This window comes from Cariama cristata, unplaced genomic scaffold, assembly GCF_000690535.1.
Source record: "Cariama cristata isolate BGI_N322 unplaced genomic scaffold, ASM69053v1 scaffold12350, whole genome shotgun sequence".
Taxonomy (NCBI): Eukaryota; Metazoa; Chordata; class Aves; order Cariamiformes; family Cariamidae; genus Cariama; species Cariama cristata.
This window is the reverse complement of record NW_009595325.1, coordinates 46,070-61,831: the sequence shown is the minus strand read 5'-3', so window position 1 is coordinate 61,831 and position 15,762 is coordinate 46,070. Positions and strand designations below refer to the sequence as shown.

Below are 15,762 nucleotides of genomic sequence, written 5' to 3'. Positions count from 1 at the left end.
TATTTGGACTATCGAATTTGGGATGAAAGGATGAATGCTACTTTATATTTAACTAAGCACTAGTGAAAACACCCCAAATTTTGACGGGTCTGATGATACTGGCATGGAAACACAGTACACAATCCCCGCATCTGATTTTAGAGGGTGAATTCAGGCATTTGGATGTGAAGGGAAGACAGACAAACAAGTAACCTACCTAGTGCATTTGCCAATGTTTTTCCGAAGTGGCTGTAGCAACCCATGGGCTCACTGGTATGGAAAGGGTGGACTGGCATCTCTACCCATTCTCCCCCCACATTCCTGTTCCCTCCTTTCCTTGCATCTATTCTGGCACTTATCTGACTCCCAGCCTCACACCCTGGCAGCAAATGAATCCTGAGTGGGAAAAGAGAAAACAGTAGTTTTCTGCTAGTTTAGCCGCCAAGAATGTGCGTGGAAGCAGTAAAACTGGCTTTTTTGGCAGCAGAAAGCTGTTGGTTTGGCTTCTGTCTTGTGAAGCTTCATCCCAAGCTCCCCATACAGCTAATGAAAAGCCGTGAGATTTTTGGGAGCGCCTGCAGAGGGGAATCTCAGCTGCTCACACTGGGGGCTCACCTCCCCCTGTTGAGTAGGGAAGAGGTTTAGAGGTCACCTCCGGAGGGCAAGCCAGCCTGCCTCTTCCACTGAGAGCAGGGTACTGCAGGGCTGTTCAGACAACGTGGGGCATGATCTGCCCAAGCTCCCTCTCGAGAACAACGCCTAACGGAGCAAGCAGTGGGTATCTGGTACCTTTGAAACCTAGGGCACAGCAAGAGAGCGATGCCTACCGTAACTGCGGTACCTTTTGTGATAAATCCTGCTCTCCAAGACGAGGAAGCAGCTGTCTGGCAGGGGCAGGGTAAAACAAGGTGGAGAGTTTATAAACAGGAAATCCCAGTCTCAAAAGTTGTGTTTAAAATTATACTTCCCTCTCCAAATATACCTGAACAAGAAATACTTTCTTCCTACTAACATAACTAACCCTGCATGAAAAACTACTGAATTTCACAGTCAAAAGATTTTCTCCTCTGCAGGAGATTCAAATGCCTGAAAAACATGAGGGGTTGGGGCAGAAAACCCTTCCAACTGCTGATGTATTTTGGATTTGAGTACGTTCAAAGAGAAGAATGACACCTTCTGAAGAAAATAAATCCTCCAATGAAAGAAAGATGAACAAGAGCTATCACCATTTCAAAAAATTTCCTTTTTTGTCTTTGTTAAAAAAGGGGGAGCGAACTAAAATTCTTCACTTAAAAGCCAACTCCAGAGAATTGAAGTAAAACACAGATGGATCAAAGGCTTTCAAAAGATGACCAGATCTGCTTGGGCACTGACTGCTTTGTCCCCTTCCCCAACAAACTTCCCCACATAATGAACAATGAAAAAAACACATTAAAAATGACAGCTCTGGAAAGACATCTTAAGCCTCAAACATGAGCTCAGGCACTTGTCCTGAAGGATCTATCTATACCAGAGGCATCACTGCTTTGGGTCACCAGTGGAGACTGTGCAAAATCAAGTCGCACTGTCACAGAGCCAGGTAACATAATGCTCCCACCAAGCTATTCACATGTGAAAAAAAAATCCTCCCCAGATGGACAAAAAAACCACAACAGACAAACTAGATACTTTTATGTGTCCCTTTAATAAAATACATTTGCATAGTTATCTTACAACTTTGTTTAAAACCAAAGATGAACAATTGCCTCATGCTAAGCATAGCCTGCATTTGCATGTCATAACAATCATCCTCAAACATTAATACTCCACAGCTTGAAAAGAACAACAAAAGAGATTTTAAGGCAGCACACACCATTATGCAGCAGTTTTATTAGTTCATTACACTAAAGTAGCGTGACCCTGTAGCAGCTCCCAACACCACTACAGACCAAGGTTTGTCGGCCTTCCTACGAGCAGACTTATTTACAGGTGTTTTCAACCTGACTCAAGAAAATCACACAGGGATACAATCTGACAAAGCATCGAAATGGCATAAATATTCAGTGACTAGCAGGAGACACTTTAGTTATTAGCGTGTAACTTTTTTGATGGTGCTTTATGCCTACTGCACTCCTAACTGTAACATTTTTAACACTGACATGAAGATAGCGCTTTGTATGCTTTCACAGCCCTTCACGATCACCGACTACTTGCACACCCCAGCCCTGCAACTGGGTCTTGGTGGTGGCACAAGACTTTCCTGCACGGATCCCATTGCTGGATCAGGAACTCAGCTCTGTAAACTAAGCGTTTGTAAAACTATGCTTTTGTAGGAGTTAGTCCATTATGCAAACTAGATAGTTACAAAATTAGGAAGCGTTTCAGGACCGGTTCATGTGCATTTACAGCATCACTTACATTCTTACCCCCAGTTACACCATGGCCCCTATTCTCTGCTGGCCCACAGGAAACAACATTAAGCAAGTATTAGGCTGCAGGCAACATCCAACATCGTATTTTGCTTTCCTGGTTGGCTCCAGTTTTAACTGTTAACCGTGTGTGGCTCTGAGCAACATTTAGACTCTCAGCTCTTGACCAGGGACCATCAGTTCAACAGAAAACTCTATTTTCCACCTTGTCCTTAGTTCCAAAGCCAACCTTTTTCACCCAAATATGGGACAAAGACTTCAACGCTAGTTTTACTTGGCTGGCTGGGATGACAGCTGAATTCTACTCTATGGACTTTTATCAACAAGAGAGTGGATTGTACGCAATCAGAGAAAAAGTAACATTTTTGAAAGAAAAAGTCTGATTTGAACCCAGCTTCTATTAGCTACATCTCTTCATTGATACAGAAGATTATTTTAAAATAATCTTGCCATAAATACATCCTCAGCATAGTCTTTCCTATCGACATTCTGATGTATGTATTCAATTCTTTCTGCACCAGTATGCAACAGGAGAGCAGAGCTCTCAGGTGATTGTGCTTAAGCTGTGTTAAGCAGATTTTTGCAGTAGAGAGAAATACTGAAGGCAGGGACTATGTCTCTTTCAATCAGCATTATTAAGGTGTATTGTTATTATTATTATCTTTGTTCTAACAGTTACAGAATTGAGACCATACTCAGGTAATACTCAAACATGAAAAAGTAACCGTAAAAGCCCAAAATGCTTCATTTCAATACTCATCAGTTCAAATTGAGGGGCAGCTATTTCAGTAATTATCAATGCTCGTACCTACATGCCCAACAATAGGGCTACTTGTGTGAAACCTTACCTAATACCACCCTAACCTCCAACTGAATCAGTTAAAAATGGGTAGAATGCCAGCTGGTTTTGGAAAATGCCATGTAACTATTCCCTAGAACATCCCAGATAGGCTGTGAAGTTGTTTTTAATTTTTCGAAGCCAATTAGCAGCAATTCAAAGAAAATTGTCACTGAACACTGGGAAGTCAGTTTGGCTCAAATCCCACAGGTTAACAGTGCCTTTTAGAAATGGAATAATTTATAAGATCATCCAATTATTAGACTACAGTAAGTGACTGCTTGATGCCACTGGTGTAGCAGAACACACTTCAGCCTGTATTAAACAGGCTTTCAAAGTCAGAAATTCAGAGAAGGCAATTCAGGGTGATTAGCATATTTTAGTAGAAATACTTAAAATACAGTTTCATAAGGAAATCAAGTCAGCTAGAATACTTGAGGAATTATCTAGCACATTATTTGCCTACAATAACATGATTTCATTCTATAACAAAATACTGGTTTAGACAAAATACATCCAGAATAAAAATCCATTTGAGTTTTATGTAGGCACATTGCTGTAGTCCGTATTGCACGAAAGATGTATCTCTGAACTAAAGGGCACCTATACATTATTTGATCAAGTATATTAAATACATAACATAGAAATTTGGGAGAAAGGCTTTTAAATCTCTGCAACTGAACTAACCTTTTGCTGATAGTACCTTCACAACATTCATATATATATATATGTATACGTATATAGTAAACAAACCATGTTTTGTAAACATTTCTGATTGCATAAGTGACCTTGCTCTTTCGTAACCAAGTTCAGGAAACCAACTAAATTAAATACCATGTCTACTAGATCTCTCCTGTTGTTAGAAGGAGAACTATTTAATCAGACAAGTAATCTGCTATTAAATTAATCCTTTTATTTAAAGGGCTATCAGGCTTATAGTCCTGAAGTCCTGGTCCTTCCCTCCCCCCAGTCTAATAAAACATGGGCACCTTTTCTGCACCAGACTGCTGACATGCTGTACCTTTAAGGACCACTTTTGAGCTGAGGAGTATAGTTCCATTTCTAAACCCAAATGTTCCGCCTTCAGCTCCAGGTGTCCGTTAGTATTTCTTTTCTGGCAATATCTCTTTATCGAGGTTACCTATGTATTAGGCTGCTAACTTATCTGACAGTAAGAAGAGCAGCAGCTCTCCGATAGTACGTACTTTAAGTCACTGCAGACCGTAGCCAGATAAAAAACACTATTCAGTAACATTAACTATTTAATGAAGAAAAGGGGCAGGAAAAAGGTCTAGTAGCACAGAGGCTGTGTAAGTACTTACTGCAGTAACTAGTACATGTTTGCTGTTTGCTAAAACTGAAAACAAATATGAGTTATCAGAATAAAGTATTTAAAGGAAGAAGGTTGTTTAGGGATAGGACATACTGAGACAAAACAACCTGATTTCCTGCTATAGTACTGCTGTGAAGGAAGAAAAAAAATTAAAATATCCTCCACTCTATAATTAATAGTTCTTTCCCCAGTTAAAAAGGGTATTAAAAGGCTGGATGGACTGCACCAGATCTAAATCTTAGATCTTGTAGCATGTTTGTAATCACAGTGCCTATCAGCAGCAGAGACAGGTAGGGTTTGTTTTCTGGATGAGCCTTGTAGGCTGCCAATTTTAAAAGCTCAATATGTAAGAGATTAAATCAAGTCCATCAGAATAGTAATCAGTGAACATTTTAATTCTGCAAGGTATGTACATTACAACATTAAAAGAACACAACTGCCCATTCAAAACAGCTCAGATAAACTGTGCAAATAGTGGGTCTTTGTGTGTCTGCAATCCCACCATGCAAACGATAACTTGATATGCATGCTAATGATCTACGATTATCAATACCAAAGAAAAATACTAAAGGAAACAAGAATGAACAGCAGTGAAAGCCACACAAAGACCCACTATCCTTTCTGCTTTTACAAATCAACTGTAACTGTAGATTATATGAAAACCCAGAAAACCCTAATTTCTTGACTGGATCTAATGTTCAAACGAAGCAAAAGGATTGTGTCAGAGATATGTGAGCAGGGCTGGTCACCCTGCCTCCACGCTACAGTCAAACTTGGATAGTGGGTCTCTGAGGTGCTTTCACACTGGAAGACAACATTGGGTCCTAAAAAAACAAAAAAAAAATGAAGGATAAAATGAACATAAATTTGAAGAGTGAAACATATGAGTTCTATGGACAAAGACAGAACAACACCAAAAAGGTCAGAAAGGAATGACAAACATTCAACTTTCTGAAAACAGACATCATGAGCTTCTACTCTTGCAATTTCATATTTATAAACACACACAGTTTTAAGTACTTGCGACCAGCCATTACTGCCTCTGAAAAACACTTGTAGCTGATTCACTTGAAGAAGAAAGTTTCTTCTCAAGGAAGACTTCTGTTATGTAGACTCAACAACACAAGGTCGAGCCCTAGGGTGTTTTTTAAAGGCAACAGCAAAATTCCCTGAGATTTGAACAAAGCCAAGATTTCTCCTGAGAAACTTGTAATGAGACATTAGAAAACAGACATTAGATAAAAACTAAACCTGTAAAGAAAAGCCTCATTGGAATTTATTCACATTGGCACATAAAAATTAACCTGTTCGACTCTGCTCAAGGCTTGAAAGAAATTAAAACCTTGTCTCTAGTAATATGGGTGCATGAAGCAGGATATACCACATTGCTCAATATACCCTATCAGAAACCAACATCTACATGGTCTAGAAGGGGGACTGCAAAGTCAGGTTAAAGGCAGATAGATGATGTGGGCTGCAGCTGCACGCACCTTGTGGGCAATCCGGAGACCACTCCGGACCCCAGGATTTCAACCTGGAAGCTTTATTAAGCCTGACTGACATTCACCAAATAGTTTAGAAATACAAAATGACTATGTCACTATGAACTAAGGGATTGAGTTTATATTTGATCCTTGATAAAAGGAGTAAAATTCTGGAGCTATTGAGTAAAATCTTAAAATAAATTATTAATCTTCATGTGTTAAAAGATGAATGTGGACCTGCAACATGCAACACCTCAAAGCCACTGATACCATGAACTTGGCAATAACTAAAGAAGTTCAAAATGTGTTGTCCATATACAGACACAGAAATGCACCTGCCACGAGCATGTCAGTTCAGAAGTTTTTTTTCCCCCACTATGAACACCCTTGAAAATCGGTTAGCTTCACTCATTAGACAGTGGTGGATAGGAATTACTAATGTGCATGGAGATAAACATCTGGAAATACTGATCCTTGTTGTTGAAAGGACACGACTTGCCTCATGTCTCTATCGTGTCATATCTACAAGCAAGGTTTGGGGAGGAAAAAAAAAAAAATATCAGGTGTATCTAGTGGTATTACTATAAACATCAAGTTTGTACCTAAGGAAATTGATGCTGTTGTCATATACGTGTCAAGAACAGTCTATGGAGAGAGGATCTGTTCCCAGCCTAAGCAACTTTTGCCATTGCATTGGCAGGAGGCAGAGCAGGGAGGTTTAAATGGGGCAAGGTGCTTATCAGGCTCTGGGGACTACCTGAAGATCATGTCTGAGCACCTGAAGGAGTAACTTAGATACCTGAGGAACTGCAGCAATGCTTGGCTATGAAAAGAAATAAAAAGAGCGAACAGCAACAGTAACTATACGTACATTAGAGTAGAAAGAACTGGTACAACTTTCACCTTTATGAAAGACCAGTCTCACAAAGGGAGATGAGATACCTCAGATAAGATGAACTAGAAGCCTCTGCACACTGAGCACAGGTATCTCCACCTGGCTGAGTTGTCCAGAACACTAAAAGACATCCAGCAACCAAATATGCAGATGTAGCTGGAGCACCTGTCTTGCCTCCATCTGAGGTACCTGAGGGGACAAAATCTCAACTAAAGAAAATATAGGACAAGGCTCAGACTGGTCCCATGAATAAGAAGACAAACTGAAAAAAAGCTATCTCGCTGGAAGCCCACAAATAAGGAGAGAACAAGTTTCTAAGAGCAACTGTTTAAGGCAGACGGAGACTGGCTGAAATAACAAAATTATCTCCAGATCAGACCATTGGGAAGAATTGTGAAGTGTTAAGTGCACCATGCCTACCTCACCTTACACAGCCCTTGGGAAGAACGGGAAGAAAACCTGGTAGTCATGTCCTAGACAGGTACTGGCAATACACAAAAGATCTGACCCCGAATGGTTCAGCAAGCACTCAACAAAGAGCAGATTATGAGATTATGCATACTCCTTTACTTTAAATCTATAGTTATTTATATTTTGAAACCTCCCGTGTATCTTACGTATTCTTTATGATGATTTTTTGTGCAAACATTCAAATAAGGGCTATTAAAATGTCACTAAAACACAAGTAAGCCTAACCATCACCAAGGTCACTGAGAGCACGACTCTCAAGTATGCTGTGTTCTGCAATCACCACGACTCAGTTGTGTTTAAGAGATCCGCTGACAGACCTATGACACCCTGAATTGATTTTACCTTTTTTCCTTGCAGAGACCCTATGGCTGCATGCTACACCAACAGGAAAAGTGATCTTGTCAGCACAGCTTATCTGTTCAGAAAGCTATTTTCTGAACTCTTAAGAGAATATAAATATAAAGAAAGCTCTTAAGAGAAGAAACATCTCACTAACCTAAGCTCCTTCTTTGCTAGGGAAGTTTGCCATTACAGCTATAACTAGTAAGTCCCAGGAAAGACTCTGGATGCAAAGGTGTTCCATATAACAGAGTTCAAATTCGAGGGAAAAGCCAAATTTTCCTAAGCTGTAAATCTATTTGAGTAAATTAAATCTGCCTGCTCCCCTTCAAATACTGTTACATTTGACCATCTGAAAGAGACGGTGGGAGAAGCTGCTATTCTTGAACAGAAACATTACAATACTCAGACTAACAATTCTTTAAAATATAACAATGCATTTTTAAAATTATATTCTGTCATATGTCTAAGCTGGTCCCTAGAGGGCCACATCAACATGTCTGTGGGACAGTTCCTTAGTGATTTCTCAGGAATACTAGTGATAGTTTCTGCACTGGATTTAAATAAGAGCAAAAAATATTTTAAGGAAATCCAAGGAAGTTTGGAAGTTCAATCAGTACATATTTAAATATTTCTCTGGTTACAGAAGAATGGTACAGCGCTAGCTTACTGCTAACATAACTTACTAGCTCAGACTTCACACCATGTGAAAGCAGCCCCGCTGAAATCTGTGTAACAATATTTACACAATGCTGCACTTGAGCTAACAAGCCATGCTGGTTTTTTAGCAGGCTCTGGACTTCAGGCAGGATTTTCCCTGAAGTTTCCAAATGCATATGTTTTAATATCACAAAAGAGTGCCAAATTCCAGCACAAACCTGATATATTAGGTTAGCTTATTTGAAATACTCAGAGAATTTAAAAAAAAAAAAAATTCAACATACTCTTCATTCCGCAATAGGCAGATTTTGTTAATTAAGCACCAGTAGATCTGCTTCATAGCAAACAGATTACTTCTTAGACAAAAATTTAACAACCAAGTACAGATGACCTGGTGCATATCTGTTCATGTGCACATCTGCTCATCTGACCACCACTGGCTGACCTTTGTCGATACATTTTCAAAAGAAAATTCTCTTCACACAGCCACAGTTTGATGTGGATGGAAATATTTCTACTCCGCAACACTGAAATCTGAGAAAAAGCCTAATGACATATCAGCAAACAATGAGAAAAAACTTAATCATCACATCAAAAGTTTCCGATTACAGCTTGATCTCAGCACTGCTTTTGTTGAAAATTAGTGGTATATGTAATCACCTTGCACTTATCACGTTCAGCCACGTAATTCTGAACAGCAACATACGTGGTGTGATAAGCTAGTATCTCTGTCATTTCTGAAAACGTAGAAAATTTTAATACTCAGCCAGAATCTTAATTTTATAGCCCATTTGAATTTAGTCTATGCTATTTCTTCAAAACTGAGATTTTGTAAAGAAAAAAAAAACCAAAACACTTTCAAAGGATCATTTTAATGATTTAGATATGCCTAATCAAAAGAATATTAAGTTCAATCTAAATGCAGAAGTTTTTGACATCACAGCCACACTGGTCAGAGGCATTTGAAAAAAAAAATAATCAATGTGTTACCAAAAATGTGAGCATAGATGTAATTTATCTAAAAAGAAAACCTCAAGAACGATGCATACTCTATTTTGCCCAGGTACCATAACAAGCTACCCAGGGAAACTATTTTAACTTTCCAATCGAAGTTGTACCTTCATTACTGAGTTTGTGAATTCTTCTGTAAGACCACAACTATGCTGATCAAATCTTAAGTGCAAACTGGTCCTACACACTAGCTATAGGCTATTAAGAGTGAATCTCAACCAGACTTCTGGATGCATGTCTTTATACTGAGAAAATTACAAATGATGCCTAGGGAAAAAACAGCAAGTGAAGGGACAAGGCTTGTTATATGTCAAATGAGCAACTCTGACATCAAGGTATGTTCCCAGACCCACTCATGGCACAGGCTGATAGAAAAGTTGGTTTAATCACACTGCCCCAGGAGGAAAAGCTGAGAGAGTAAAAATAGTGGTAAATTTCTTTGGGGAGGGTGTGTATGTGGGGGACACAGCAGAAACTGTTACTGTGTTTACATGCAAAAAAGGCAGAGAAAATTTTGCCTGTCAGATAGGTGTATATTCTAACATAATGTTCTCAGCCTGCTGCTCGTAATTTTCAGCTTAACACATGTTTCGATATGTATCTTGTTTCTCAGAATTGGACAAGAGCTGGATTGCTGGGAGCCAGGACACTCGTATTTACCATAAGATAGATCACTTGCTAATGCTAGAATGTTTTTCCTATCCTTTCTGTGGTTATTTTTACCTAACGGATAAATAGTTTAAATATAAGTGAAAGATGACTACAGCAGACACTTTTTCATATTTTATAAAAACTGAGCAAGTTCTATAATCGAGCATAATATGCCTGTGCTGATTCCCAGTCTGTGTCAGTTATCAAACACCAGCATCTATAATGGAAGGGGAACACCTACCAGATCTAGTATTTTTAGCTCACCTTAGCACTCTTATCACACACTGGCTGGTTGGTAATGTGCTGGTTGTTTTTAGGTTAAATAGAAAAGTATTTGAAGTACTTAGTTCTATAGTTAAGTATTTAAAGAAAGAGTATTTAAAGTACCAATAAATTCAGCTGATGTCTGGAACTCCAAATTCCAAACACAAAGCAGAAGAATAGCAATACACCTTTGAAATAAAGTAACAAAATTAATAAAAAATGAAAGTTGCTTACACTGCTGACTTGGATCAGAATCCGTGGTCATCTTCACATAGTTTGAGGGGAACAGACCTGTCACACCACTGATTTCTCCTTGCCACCAGTCAGCATCATCTTTGCTCAGTACATTAATAAGCTGCCCTTTGGAGAAACTGAGCTCATCTTCATTGTTTGCCATGTAATCATACATCGCTATCACTTGACACACTAAGAAAAAACAAAAATAGCAGAATAGTGTTACACAAATATCAACACTGTTTTTTCAGTGTTTTACATAATCACAGGAAAGAAACAACAATTTCACATACACTGTTACATAAGAAAAATGCCACACGATCTTATCTTGATGTGGAACTGTCCTCTCCTTTACTTTTTTTTTTTAATTGGGCCAGACAGTAACCTTTATTTTCACTTTATAGATCTATGCACTTATATAGCGAACGGATTCAGTTAGTATAGCATTTATTGATCTTCTAAACATTTTAAAATACAATCAGTTATGCTTCTAGCTCTTTTACTGGCTTGGAAAAGAAAATAAGTTTGATTATCTTAAAGCTAATACTTGTGAGAGAAACGTCGCAAAGGAAGAGGAAATGCGCATTAGCTAATTGGGAGCTGCTAGTTTAGTCAAAGGGAAGTTTTGTCCAGTAATACCCGGGAAGCTGTTGTATAAGCAAATCATAGCTGTGGAGAACAGCACAATTTAAGCATGCAGAACCAAAAAAGATCCTTTTCTGTGAAACAATCTCATTTGTACCCAGTCATTCAAATGGAAAAATCTAATGAAAACTTGCTGCTTAGTCTCTCTCCTTATACGGAGGGGTGCATGCAATTCCAAGCAATGACTGCTAGATTTCTGTAAGGTTTTTGCTAGCATTTGGAAACATGGAGTTTCCAAATGAGAGGAGTGTGGCTCCTCAGTGCATTCAGTAAAATTAAAAAGCTGATGCTCACAGATTTCTGCGTATAAACATCTTTGTATGATGGAGACTGTTGTAAGGTATGTAGAGAATAGTATAGGCTAGGGAGGGACCCTACAAAGAACTATTTGGATTAAGTAGTGAGATTTTACCTTTCTTGAACAGAGATAAGAGCTGAACGAACGAGTCTGTCAAAAGACCTCGATTCTGACTAGGACTTCATGTTCCACAGTGACAGCACAATCAGACATGGCCATGTATTGGGTTGGTATGGAAAGGTTTTGGCAGCAGAGGGGCTACAGGGGTTGCTTCTGTGAGAAGCTGCCAGAAGTTTCCCCCATGTCCGATAGAGCCAATGCCAGTCGCCTCCAAGATGGACCTGCTGCTGGCCAAGGCCCAGCCCATCAGCGACAGTGGTAGCGACTCTGAGATAACGGATTTAAGAAGGGGAAAAAACCCCCACCCCTGTGCAACACCAGCAGCAGTCAGAAGAGAGAGGAATGAGAATACACAAGAGAACTCTGCAGATACCAAGGTCAGGGAAGAACAAGGGGGAGGAGGTGCTCCAGGCGCCGGAGCAGAATCATACAATCATTTAGGTTGGAAAAGACCTCTAAGATCATCAAGGCCAACCATTAACCTAACACTGCCAAGTCCACCACTAAACCATGTCCTTAAGTACCACATCTACATGTATTAAATAACTCCAGGGATGGGGACTCCACCACTTCCCTGGGCAGCCTCTTCCAGTGCTTGACAACTGTTTCTGTGAAGAAATTTTTCCTAATATCCAGTCTAAACATCCCCTGGTGCAACTTGAAGCCATTTCCTCTTGTCCTTTCACTTGTTACTTGGGAGAAGAGACCGACCCCCACCTCACTACAGCCTCCTTTCAGGCAGTTGTAGAGAGTGACCAGGTCTCCCCTCAGCCTCCTCTTCTCCAGACTAAACACCCTCAGCTCCCTCAGCCGCTCCCCATCAGACTTGTGCTCCAGACCCTTCACCACCTTCGTTGCCCTTCTCTGGACTCACTCCAGCACCTCAAGGTCTTTCCTGGAGTGAGGGGCCCAAAACTGAACACAGGATTCGAGGTGCGGCCTTACCAGTGTGGAGTACAGGGGGATGATGCCAGGATGCCCTGGTCCTGCGGGCCACACTATTGCTGATACAAGCCAGGATGCCATTGGCCGCCTTGGCCACCTGGGCACACTGCTGGCTCATGTTCAGCCAGCTGTTGACCAACACCCCCAGGCCCTTTTCCACTGGGCAGCTTTCCAGCCACCCTTCCCCAAGCCTGCAGCACTGCATGGGGTTGTTGTGACCGAAGTGGAGGACCTGGCATTGAGCCTTGTTGAACCTCATACAATCAGCCTTGGCCCATCAATCCAGCCTGTCCAGATCCCTCTGGGTCAACTCACAACTGACCATTAAACACAGTATTATGCTAGTTATGTAATTCAGACTAGTATCTGAAGAATTGTAGCAGTTACATAAAATACTCTAAATGAAATAAAATTTTTTTTCACCTGAGGGAGCAGCAGATGTGGTTCTTTCACTGCTCAGACCCAGCAATTTCACATGGCTGGCAGGGAACCATCCTTTCTGTCTCTTTTTCCCTCTTGCCTGTAAATATTTAAAATGGTTATTACACAATTAAGAACCCAAATAGTCTATAGACTGGAAAAAATGCAACAAATATGTCACACTGTTTTTCGGGCTTCCAGACACCAACTAAATACTAAATACATCTCGAAAGGAAAAAATCTGGCTAAATGATAAAACAACCCCATTCAAATAAAGCTGCACCCTAATACATTCTGGCAAATATGTTCATCCAAAATTTTCCAGTGCAGCTGATTATTTCAGTGCATAATTTAATTGTAGGGCTGAAAATTCACTCTATGAACATTCCACTTATGCATCATATCAGGAGTCTCTAATGAGATATCCAGAAGAGAGGTAATAATTACCACAAGCTACTTTTGAAAATCCTGACCTAAGTATTTGGTATCACTTCCTACCTAGTACAGCATGTGATAGTTTGAAAAGATTTTCCTCATTTTTTAGCCTTTGCTTTTTTAGTCCCAGAGGTAAAGATGATCTCTGCACACACTGAAGAAACAAACATACTTCAGAGTACACAAAAAAGTCAAGATGTAAAAGTGAGTATAGATTTTAGAAACCCGTAACTGCAGTGAGCTCCATTATAACAAAAAAGGAAATTCAAACTAGCAAGAATTGACAATTGCATATCTTAGTTTCCCTTTCCCCACTTTTTTTTTTTTGACTCCATTCTTTGCAACTTCTTCCTGAACCAGCACTGGGCCTACTTTTGTTAAAATACAAACTATTTGTTGTATTCTGGGTATGTGTTTTTTTTTTTTTTGCTCATGCTATGAATAAATTTTCCACTGCTGTTAATTCACAGAAACTCAGTGCAGCAATTTCTCAACTTGCTCACTGTGATTTCTCCTCCTGTATCGGTAAAGCAGGCCAGTTTTAAAAACAGATGCTGAATAGTTAGATCAGCCCTGTTCTAACTGTTGGAGAGGGAAGATAGGTGTTAACAAGAGTATTTACTCAAAACAGAGTGTGCACGGCTGTAGAATACCTTGGGAAAGGCCAATTAAGTGATATTAAGAGGAAAACACTTTCTATCATGCTGTTCAATCCTAATAATGGAAATAGCATTCAGTATTGGAAGTAGTATCTTTAAATTCATGCTAACGCTGCAGATTCAGTTAAAGAAAAGGGTAACAAAGAAACATTGTAAGATCATGATTTAACCTTTTGCACTGGTTGCAAGGATGAAAGCTATTATGGACAAGATCCATGGGGCTCTAAAAGTCAAAATATCAATTATGATTTAAGAATGTCATGTAACAGTACCCTCAACCCTTGGGACTAGAAATTCATCTCTAGGTGGGGAAAGGACAGAAGTGGGAACAGCAACCTTCACAATAAACTAGCTTCCAACTCCAACTTCCAAGAATTCTTGTTCTTTCATTAGAATAATTTTACAATTTCATGTTTTACCAATTAAATCCTAACCAATTTATCAACTGTCAACATCCCTCTTCCCTCTCCTATGCACATTTCATTGACAGTTTTACTACTTTCTGTAACACAAAAAAAAAACCCCACACCCAAATGAAAATAAAAAACCCCAGCAACCCAATGTTTAAAATAAAAACCTCCCCCCCCCCCCCAATATGGTTCATACAAGATGAAAATAACCTTTTAGCCAGCTTTTGGCACACTATACTTAGTTGTTTCCTCAAATTAAACCCCAGATCACCTCCTTGCCATTCATGAAGTCACAATTAGTTCTCCTTCAATAACTACCTGCAACTCTCCTTGCCACCATCCACTAGCATTTTTCTTCAGAATAAGTATTAGCTGTCCTGGAGCAAGACTAAGCTGTTCAGTTCCTGATGCAGCATAGGCAGTAGTAACCTGAGCAATTTCTGAAAAGATAATACATTAATTGTATTTGTTATTTTTTCATTACAGTAAAAGCTAGATCTGCAGAAATATCCTAGTACACATCTTGCAGCTAAGAACATTAGCCACCATTAAACACTGCTATGAACCTGAAGGCTCACAGTCACTAAAGAAACAGTCCTAAATGTTAAAAAGTTATCACACACTTACCGGGTTTCTTATTTATTGTTCCAGTTTTGCTCGCATTACTAGAAGCCTACAAAGACACAACAATCATCTTTTAACGTGCAGAAAAAGCAGTAGACTTTATACCACCTTTAAGCACGTGGACAGAAAAGCACATGGAGATTTTCATTTTGAGTCTGTACTTAACAAAATATCATCCTGCATGGAGAGAGACAGCATGACACTGTGGCTAGAGCACTGATTTAGCACTTACCTAGGTTTTTCTTTTCGGTCAAACACATTAACTTCTGATTAATATCACTATCTAAGAGCTAGATATCAATACTAGTAATACAATAAAATTGAGAGAGCGCATCGTGCATTAATTCTCAGAATACAAACTCACTTCTTGATCCTTTGGTCTGACGTAATTGGAAGGGAAGATTCCAGTTCTGCCATCAATGCTCCCAGTCCACCATTCCCCTTCTTTCTGGATCACTAGGATTGCCTCACCTTCCATGAAAGTCAAGTCACCAGGCTCAGAGCTTGAATATGAATAGAGTGCAACATACTCTGTGCAAACAGCACATATAAAGAAAGAGACAATAGTTTCAGATAGGCGGATAAAAGTACATCACATGCAAGTAAAGGTGTCTTTGATACCAGCATTCATCAGTGCTG

The 15,762-nt window shown here is 39.6% G+C and overlaps 1 protein-coding gene across 1 annotated transcript in view; it reads right to left on the bottom strand.

Annotated features, from left to right (window-relative positions):
- The window catches only part of ITSN2 (intersectin 2), a gene marked incomplete at its 5' end in the record, with an annotated part of 52,880 nt that overhangs the window by 10,959 nt on the left and 26,159 nt on the right, over positions 1–15,762 (bottom strand). The window contains 5 exons of the mRNA XM_009701688.1: positions 10,568–10,759; positions 12,999–13,095; positions 14,818–14,939; positions 15,127–15,172; positions 15,488–15,654. Coding sequence (XP_009699990.1) covers positions 10,568–10,759; positions 12,999–13,095; positions 14,818–14,939; positions 15,127–15,172; positions 15,488–15,654 — 624 coding nt within the window. The remainder of the gene's footprint in view (positions 1–10,567; positions 10,760–12,998; positions 13,096–14,817; positions 14,940–15,126; positions 15,173–15,487; positions 15,655–15,762) is intronic.